This window comes from Sparus aurata, chromosome 15 (genome assembly GCF_900880675.1).
Source record: "Sparus aurata chromosome 15, fSpaAur1.1, whole genome shotgun sequence".
Classification (NCBI taxonomy): domain Eukaryota; kingdom Metazoa; phylum Chordata; class Actinopteri; order Spariformes; family Sparidae; genus Sparus; species Sparus aurata.
Genome location: NC_044201.1, coordinates 4,932,054 through 4,941,793, shown reverse-complemented (window position 1 = coordinate 4,941,793; position 9,740 = coordinate 4,932,054). Strand labels below are relative to the sequence as shown.

The 9,740-nt window shown below is 39.9% G+C and overlaps 1 protein-coding gene across 2 annotated transcripts in view; it reads right to left on the bottom strand.

Annotated features, from left to right (window-relative positions):
- Positions 1–1,220: 1,220 nt before the first annotated feature.
- The window catches only part of piezo1 (piezo type mechanosensitive ion channel component 1 (Er blood group)), a 99,673-nt gene continuing 91,153 nt past the window's right edge, over positions 1,221–9,740 (bottom strand). For both annotated transcript variants that reach the window (XM_030441523.1, XM_030441522.1), the window contains exons 47-54: positions 9,342–9,530; positions 8,704–8,796; positions 6,334–6,503; positions 5,439–5,561; positions 5,258–5,337; positions 4,730–4,919; positions 4,434–4,575; positions 1,221–2,422 (exon numbers count right to left, since the gene is read on the bottom strand). In XM_030441523.1, the coding sequence (XP_030297383.1) occupies positions 2,294–2,422; positions 4,434–4,575; positions 4,730–4,919; positions 5,258–5,337; positions 5,439–5,561; positions 6,334–6,503; positions 8,704–8,796; positions 9,342–9,530 (1,116 nt within the window). In that variant the 3' untranslated portion in view covers positions 1,221–2,293. The remainder of the gene's footprint in view (positions 2,423–4,433; positions 4,576–4,729; positions 4,920–5,257; positions 5,338–5,438; positions 5,562–6,333; positions 6,504–8,703; positions 8,797–9,341; positions 9,531–9,740) is intronic.

The window sequence follows — 9,740 nt, the reverse complement described above, 5'->3', positions numbered from 1 at the left end:
GGATGGGTGAAAAATAAAGATATGATTTCTTATGCAGTTATCCTCATTAATAGGTGCACCTACAGTTGGGGTCACGAGCCTTGCTCAAGGGCACCTCAGTGGTGGTAATGGTGGCAGGGCAAGCTCTGGTGGTCCAGGGATTAGGCTACTACTGCCCCCAACATGAGTTTAGCAATTTATGTGTGGCATGTGTGTGGCTGAGATAAAAAGAAATGACATTCGGTAAACTGGAGACCTCTCTTGTATGATCTGCTGTGACTTCAATAGTGGAATGGAACCGATGACGTCATAGAAGTGAGTTTGGTGATGCAAGCGATCCATACCATGTTCATTGTTGTACATTTCTTGGTCTGGTGTGATCACGTCATAAGATGGTCTCTAGTTGTTTTGTGAAAGAGTTGTAAGATTTGAAAGGGTTCTAAACCAATCCTGAATCTGCCCTCTTGTTGTTGAGCCCCCCAAAGATGTCATGGTCCTAAATCAATGAGACATTGAGGGAGGGGGGGTCCTTATTTTAAAAAAAAACCTGCTGAAGCCATCCAAAGCAGTTTCAATATCATATGTTGCATTCATTTATATGGGTCTTTCATAAACACAAACAGACATTACCTCATTGCAGGTATGTGTGTGTGTGTGTCATCATGGCAAGATGTGGTCCTGGACAACTACTGTAGTGGGAACCAGTCACAGAAGCTTATCAGTGATATTCTTTGTGTCTCTGAACCTGTTTTGTAAATGTGATAGAACCATAACTTTGCAAGATGCAGGCATGAAGCTTCACAGGTCAAATGAAGGCAGGGTTTGAAGATGGGTGTGGGCTGACCCGTGGTTAATGAGTACTTATGTAAAGATGTAATGACTAGCGAATAGTTGTGGGTCAACATCTTAATGAGCATCGTGGCCAATGTATTCGCATCGCCAGATGGGCTCTAGTTTCATTCTCACAGTGTAACATAATTCACCATTACCTCTTCACCTGAACACTTTATGATGTAATAAATTGTATCAGTGTAATCCTTGGCCATCAGAACATATAGGACACGATAGAGTTGGGCATCAGCAGTGGTGAAAATGACATGCAGAGCAGATGTGTTTTAACATCTCACGCAGGAAAGACAAACCCGAGACTGTTTTGGTGAGTTATGTATTTATGTGTGTTTGACAATGAGTTAACGAGGCAGGTAAGCCCATCTTAGTTTAGAAAAAGAGGGAAACTTGGATTCAGATGGTGTACAGTTTTATTTTTCTGTTTAGCAAGAAAAAAAAATGGATGTAAGGATATTTTCTTTCTTGACATTTTATGAGTTTATTTTTGTTGACTTATTAGACTACAGTAAGCAGAGAACTTGCCACTCGTATACATCTCCCATCTCACTGCTATCGTTTACAAAGTGGTATTATTAAACAGAATGGGCTGGGGCTAGCTGGTTATCATGCCAACTTCGGGAGACATCTCTGCAACACAGTACATAGACGTCTTTAACAAAGTCTGGCTAACCAAAAGTCTGGCTATATCATACGTACTGCCCCTTTAAAGGAGCAACCAGTCACTGGATGTGGCCAGCGCATAGGCACTTTCAGGTTACTAGACACACTTTTAATGGTTTTAAAAGTATTGAAATTGAAATTAGACTTTAAAGTGTCAGCTAAAGGCAATCAGTAGGAACCACATCAGCAAACTTGTCTTCTTGTATTCTGATCCACAGCTCTCTCATTCACCTGTCTCAGTCATCATCCCTCAACTTGGGAGCAGTTGTGGCCTAGAACTGAAAAAAACCTACAAGTGCATAATTGAATTTGGTTACCTCTGACTAGGTGAATATAACTTAAAATAGTCCTTTAAATCTTACCAGTTTTGCCAAACCTCGCTTCATAATGCATAGTCAAACAACTTACTTTTTAAAAAGTTAAAAAAATGTTTAATTGACAGCATGGCACGTTTCAAATCAATCAGCATACTGATACAGTAACTTCAGATGGTTCAACCCACAATTAGCTTGAGGTTTCAGCCACACAGTGAATTAAGTATTGCTTGTGTGTGACCCTTAACCTCTGAACATTAACAAGTGCAGCCCAATTTGACCGCTGACTTCGCCTTCCAGGGGCGTGGACAGACATACGGCTTCCATCAGGTCCACCCACAGTGGGAATTGCCATTCCACTCTCAACTGTCTGTAGTGTCTGCTTAGGAGTTCTCTCAGGAAGCCTTCCATGTGCTGTCCCCAAGACATCTTTGCAGTGTGCTTCACAAATCATTGTATTCTTTTACAACCAAACATGATCAGTCAGTCAGTCAGTATCTGTCCTGATCTTGGCTGTGGATGTCCCTGGTCCATTTTATCATAGTCTCTGGAGATCGGTAGAGGAATATCAGTTTGGAGTAAAGTTCCTCCTCCAGCTCCAGCTCACCTGTTTCTCGCACCTGAAACACACAGACATGCTAGTTTGTAGAACTGGATCACACAGACAGGATTTTCCAGGGGTCATTCCATGCCGTCGAGGGCCTCCCAGTTCATGTCATGGATTTTCATGAAAAGAATTAATACTGAAACTTAAAATCCCACAGCTGTACTCCAAATACTTTTGAGAGGAACTTTAGTTCCCTGCTAATATTTACTACAATTTGAGGGTCTGTTAACAAATCTAGGGAGTTGGGGGTCATTCAGAAGTGGTGTAGAATTCCGATTTATAGATATTAGTTGGATCGGAAGTGTAGCTACCATCAGATGATTTGATTTTGGTAATTAGTCTAGCATTGTCTTTAATATTGTCTGGACTGTCATTGCTGTTTCTCCACTATGTGTGTCATCAGCCAGTCATGCTCTGAATAGAAGCATGGTCGGAGGTGGTTACAGGGTGGTAATGATGCATTCACACAGTGTAGGAGATGGTTATCAACTAAAAAGAAATCCATTTCGAGAGAAAGTGTGATTTACCTGTGAAAAGAATGAAAAAGCTCTACCACGGGGGATTTTGTAAACTCCAGGGATCCAAAATTCCTAATTGAGATGCATAGTTCATCACTACATCTGCTGATTTGTATGATGTGATTTGCATGGGGGATGTTCTGTCTAGACTCACATCCTGAACTAAATTACAATCCCCTACTATGATTATACGGTGGTTGTCGGTGTTAAATAAAAAATAAAGGAAAAAGAAAACAACATAGACTCGTGACCACAATTAGGGCTACACCCAAAATAAGGACTAAATCTGAGCTGTCAAACTCAAAGTTTACAGCTAAATCTAACTTCTGAGGTCTCTTCCCCCACATTAACAGTAATTTACCCCTTTTGGTCACAAAGAAAGAATCAAGTGAACATTAGATCGAGAAATATATCTCAAACTGAGTGTGCAAATATATCAATAAAGTTAACAAAGGCAATTAAATCCTTGGGTAATGCACATAGACATCAGTGGTCCTATAGAGAAATTAATATCACTGAAACGCTTAGCATGGAATAGTTGTGGGAGCGAGACTCAACGCGTGCCCACTCCTTCTCACCCAAACCAGGAGTCCTTGTGCTACATTTGAAAAAAGATCCCTCAATACATTCTTAAAATATTGTCCTAACAAGTTTTGAAGTTACCTTGATTTTTGACCTCCAAAGTGTAATCAGTTTATCCTTGAGTCAAAGTTTACATTTGTGCCAAATTTGAAGGCATTTTTCAGACACTGCTTTCCCAGATAACAACTCATTTGAATGCTTGGTCCTTCTCATTGCACCCCCCTGCCACTCATTGAATGAGTGGCAGGGGCTGGTTTTCTTGATTTAAAGAACACTTTTGATTTGGTGAATCAAGTTATCGAAGCTAAATATTTCATCTCGTTATTAAATGGATAAAATCATATCTAACAGATAGAAAACAATGTGTTCGCATGGGTTATAATATCTAATACATTTATAAAATCATGTAGGTGTACTTTAAGGTTAATCTATAAGATCTATAAGCTTCAGTGGTCAATATGTGAAGTTGTTTGGTTAACCGAAAATGAGTTCAGAGGGCCAAACTTAAAAAAAAGAATAACTTTAAAAAAAAGAAGATGGAGCACAGTTAGTTAGGTAGTTAGGTAGTTTCAACATGAAATTATTTTTTGGAGAAAATCCATGACATGACAAGTTGTGGATTTTGGGTGAGTTGGCATGGAATGACCCAGAAGACTCACAACAACATAGCAACAACCCGGTGTTGTTTGACACATTATTCAAAGGAGACATATTATGCTCATCTTTAGGTTCATGTTTTCTGTTTGGGTTGCTAATACAATATGTTTTAATACTTTAATGGTCAAAAAACACATCTCATACTGTCCAGTGCTGCAGTACAGTAAATACACAAGTACAGGAAACGCATGCACTGTGTGTGTGTGTGTGTGTGTGTGTGTGTGTGTGTGTGTGTGTGTGTGTGTGTGCACGCTTGCTCTCACTAACCAGGAAGATGTCTGTGCAGAGCTTCAGGATGCGGTCCACACAAGGCAGCTCCTCAAACATGATGGAGTGGGAGATCTCACTGAAGAAGCCGCGCACAAACTTCCCAATGACTAAGACCACAGACACATACAGACCCATGATGCTGGAAGGGGAGAATGTAACAGAGAAGACACAAAATATAGAAAAATAAATAAATACATTCAAAATAGAACACAAAATATAGTTTATATTTATATAATAATTTAATGAATATCTATATTTACAACCCATGCAGTTAGTGAGGGCATGTTTCTTACCCATATCCAGCCAGAAAGCCCAGGCTGGGTGGACTGACTTTGTCATTGAATATGACCATGGACAGAACCCCACATGACGAGGGGTCACAGCCTGCGATGGCGATGTCCCACCACTCCTGGTTCCCACTGCCGTTAAGTGACCTCTCACTCTTCAGGGACAGGGTTATATTCAGGAAACCATCATCATCGCCTGGAAAACAACCAATCAGCTGGGTTAAAACAGACACCTCGACATGTGGATAACAAACACTGGTATCCAGTTTGACACCATGTCAACTTTTATTGATTATATAATGGTATTTTAATATTAATGAGTGGCTTAATATTTCCTAAAAATGTCACACTGACTTGATCCTAGTAGAGCTGAATTACTTAGTAAAGAAAGCAGCCATTAACTCATTGGAGTTGTCCTTTTTAATGACAATCTAGTCTGATCCAGGAAAATATGTTGCCTGTTTCAATATTTTTCACGTTAGGAAAAAATCTTGTATTGTACAAATCTGACAATTTCTGTCTGTGAACTCTGACCTTTTTGGAGCTGACTGACCGGTTTGGCTTCAGCTCCATTGGGGGCACGGATGTAGTTTGGGAACATATTGGGAACAAGTCTGGTAAAGAGAAAAGACGCTATGTAAGACAGACCTGTAAGTATTAAGTAAACACAAAGCACATCTATTTGCATAAACATCCTTCCAGAGAATACACCTACACAGGCTCAGTGCGATTTCCCACCAGTAGCGAGGCCAGATCTGCTCTGACTGGATTTCCAGGTTGCAGGTCTATAGAGTGTTTGTCAAAGGTGTGTTCCACTGTCCCACCTCTATTCAGGTCTCTGTCAGGGACAGAAATATTCAGACACAATCAGCTTTGAGAAGAGACATATCATGTCATATCATGTATACCCAGTAATATCACTGACATAGCAGAATATCTGTGTTACAGAGAGAGAAAATAAAGGCTACCAAAATTAATAGCTATCCATACAGTCTTGTATTTTCTCAAATAGATGTAATATCGTTGTTTTTTCACTGTTTATCGTGGTTTTCAAATGTTTTATCACGTTAAAAAACTGTGCATTCTTTACTCAGCCAGAGCGCCAAGGTATGATCTCATACCTCAGAAACACTGACTGAAGAATTAACCTTATATATGTATTTTGTATTGGGGGAAATTGCAGCACCCAGAGGACACCTGCACTAGCACAGTGACAACGTGTGAACTCCACACAGAAAGGACAGCCCAGCCAGGATTTAACCTTCTTGCCGTGTGTAGGCTAACAGCTTTGCAGATTTGGGGAGACATATATAACATCCCTGATTTCACATCCCTAGTAAAAATGAGAAATTGTGACAAGGACTGGCCTTCCCCTCTGGGCTGCATTCTGTTTCCTTGCATGAAAACAAAAAAAATCCAGTAAAAGGGTGCTGACAACATTTCAGAACCCATGTATAGACAGTATAATTCATGACATTGTCATTTGTCACAGCCAGCTGTCGTCTTCTGCATGCTCATGTTAGTTTACAGTTACAATTAATTTGATTATAATTGTGCATAATGGATACAAGTATAATACCATTCTGTAGTAAGAAGAGCAAGGGTTTTACCTCTGGAAATTCCAGGCCAAACGTAGTGTTAGGTCAGCCTGACCCAGTAATTCTTTAATGACTTCCTTTCTGCTGGGCGGGCTGATCCTCCATACTGATCCTGAGCTACCTTCAATCTGGGCCTTCACAATGTCCTCGTAATTGTAGAGTGTGATGAACTGCATGGCTACCTAGATGCACATACAAGCAACATTTTGCATAAAAAAACAAGTATACAGAGAGGCAGCAACTCAAGTAAGACACATACAGATCATGAGAAAATTCTATAAATCTCTGTGTTTCTTTGAATGTACAGTAGTTATAGCAAAATGAACAGCTACATCAGACAAACAATTTTTTTTACAACAGGAACACCCATATTAACTTAACCTAGAGACAATGGTAGAGCCTGAGTATTCAATAACGTTGCCCATGGGCATGTGAAGGAGGAGAGTATGTTAAAAAAATAATTTAGCATCAATTATCTATAAGTGATATGTGATTCAGACCAATGTTTTTGAGGATCAGGTTGTGTCTGTTCGGGTTAGTTTTTTGTTTAACAGGCGACAACGATATAGGAAGTAAAGAGTCAGCAAGAAGCACCTGCCTCACTCACTAAAGAAAGGGTCACAGTTTTAAAGGTGATGATATAGGCACCAGCATAGCGGTGATAAAAAGAAACCATGTCAGCGGATAAGTGAGGGGGTGTATATTGAGGAGGGGACAAAGCACTGTGCCTCATAGTGTCCCTGCTGAAAGGAAGTGACACTTAGACTCCTTCTCTTGCCATACGACTTCTGAACGATCAACAAGGCAATGATTGTGAGAATGCAGAGATATATAGTAACATATGGAAGAACAATTTAATGTGGACTGTATATGCAAAAAACTTTAATGTATATCTCTTCTCCACAGCAAATCAGATTTAGGTGCATGTTGAGTGAAAACTCTGTCATCTCCTTAGGGCTGTTTTCCAGCATATCTACATTTTTCTACAAAATTGTACAAACACCCTGAGAAAATAGGCGAACGCTTCAATTTAAGTGTGCAGTCATGTACCACAGGAATTAAGATGGGAGAATAACAGCTTTTAAGCTATTTGTAGAGGCAATGTGTTGCTTTGAGCTGCTCATGTCACTTGTCTTAATGCCTGATGTGAAATAAAAGCATAGCCACTGAACATTTATGATCAGATGTGAAAAGCTGCAACTGGTGTAACCACGCTGGATGTGATGCTCTGAAGCCAAAACGTGTACATATGAGGTGCACTGAGAATGAGAGAGGAGAGATACAATCGGGCCACTTTTTGACCCCGCAACATTACGGGAGTGGGATGAGGGAGAGATATAAAGGACGAAGCAAATAAGTGAGTGTAAAGAAGCGAAAAGAAGAGGTCAGGTGATTGCACCGAGGGATGGTCTTGGAAGGAAACAAAGGGAGGAGGGTGAGGAGGAAAGGAAGGAAGTAAGGAGGGAGGGAGGGGGGTGCTGGTGCTCTGCAGTTGTGAGGAGTTTTACTGACAGCTCATTTGAACAGATATGAGTTTCTATGCCTGCAGCAGCAAACTAGTGATTGTGTGGACAAGTAACCATCTTTCTCTTCCCTTCTGAGCAACTTACATGGTAGCTTCCATATTATGATGCATAGTGTAGGCAATGAAATTAAAAATCCTGTGGTGTATCATTTATTACAGTCTTTTAAATCCATAACTTCAAAAACATGCAAGTGTACGTAGTTTTGCATTTTGCTCTTTGAATAGGCTGTTTTTCTACCCGAGCACTTGTTTTTGACTATTCATATGCACAAAGTTAGTTTAAATATGGAAATAAAGAACTATAACGACTTTTTTGCCCCATGTACTCTCAGCAAGGGTGTTTTAAGACCATAAAATAGATTTTTTTTTTTTGGGCATTGTCATTGGTATTGTGATTAAAATTTAAATTTGACCATGTAAGACAATACAATGGAGACCCATGTTTTTAGGGGCATTTGCAGGTCATCTGCAGGCTCATTTTTGCATTGACAAATTTGGTGAGAAGAAGAAATAAATAATTCAGCATGTTCAAACTCCTATAGATTAGAGAGGACTGCTTATAACCTTTCAAAAGAGCCGAAAACCATACCTGTGTTCCAAATGGTTCAGCAACAGCTTTGAATTGACTTTGGGCTGGACTGTGATAGACCTTTTAGAATAATTTTATGTACATTTCCATAACTAAGAACTGGTTAAACGCACTTGAGGATTGCACATGGAGCCTGCCAGAACTCACAGGACGAGCCAGACAGCAGGTAAGACAGCAAAGAAGCTGTACAGACAGACAGACAGACAGACAGACAGACAGACAGACAGACAGACAGACAGACAGAAATGAAAGTGCAATCAGTACGCACTGCATTGTCTCCAAACTTTTTGGTGAGTTTGTCATATTCAGTCTCTGTGAAGGCCTTGATGGACTGCTGCTGCACACTCATGGTGAACAGGGGCTAAACACACACAGGGGAAAAAAAAACACTAATGTTATTCACATTTTATATAAAGTGTCTGAGGCAGCAGTATTTATTGAGCTGATATTTATTTTCATTATTGATGTAACTGTAGAGTATTTATACAATTAATCCATTTATTTTGCCTATCAAATGTGAAGAATTCTAGCTCCTGGCTCCCAGTTTGTAACATTGGCTTTGTATAGTCTCCAATCCATATGTAACAACCCTGGTTAGGTCATCCAGCTGTTTTACTGTGTTACTGTGTACTCTCTTAATGGAAGTTTCACTTTGGATCATCGTAAGACCAAGCAGAACCATAGATGTATTAAGCAGCCATATCTAAGATAACACCTGTATACTGACAGTTTGCGAATGAATTTTATACACTGCAGAAACATTATAACTAAATAATCAAAAAAACCTTTCATCCATAAAGCTATTTTGGAAGTTTTGATATCAAATTATATTAGCTGCATTTTAGCTCCTCTGCTGCTGAGTAACTTGTGCAAGCTTATTTCATTTTCAAGAGAAGTGCTGGTTACCTCGTATCCTCCCAGCTTGACGGTCACTGTGACGTCGATGGGGTGGTTGACCACGCCCACCACTGATCTGACCAATGAAATGAAGAGAAGGGGAAACCAGATGATGCAGATCAAGAAGAAGATTATGAGTCCACCCATGCCGTATTTCACTATCTTCTTCTTCTTCTGCCCTTTAGGCTGTGGGTATTTCTGAGGACAGAAAATGTGTATTTTTAGAGATAATAAATATGTTTAAAGAGCTCACCTGTAATGCTACACAGAATCTGAGTGATACATCCACCATGATAAGGTGTCCCTCTGAACCTGGAGGAGACTCACAAGGCCAATCAGTCCCAGGTGAGGGGCCCGACTAAGAGTTTATTCATACAATAAATCAGGTCGCGCTCAAACATTTGGAGT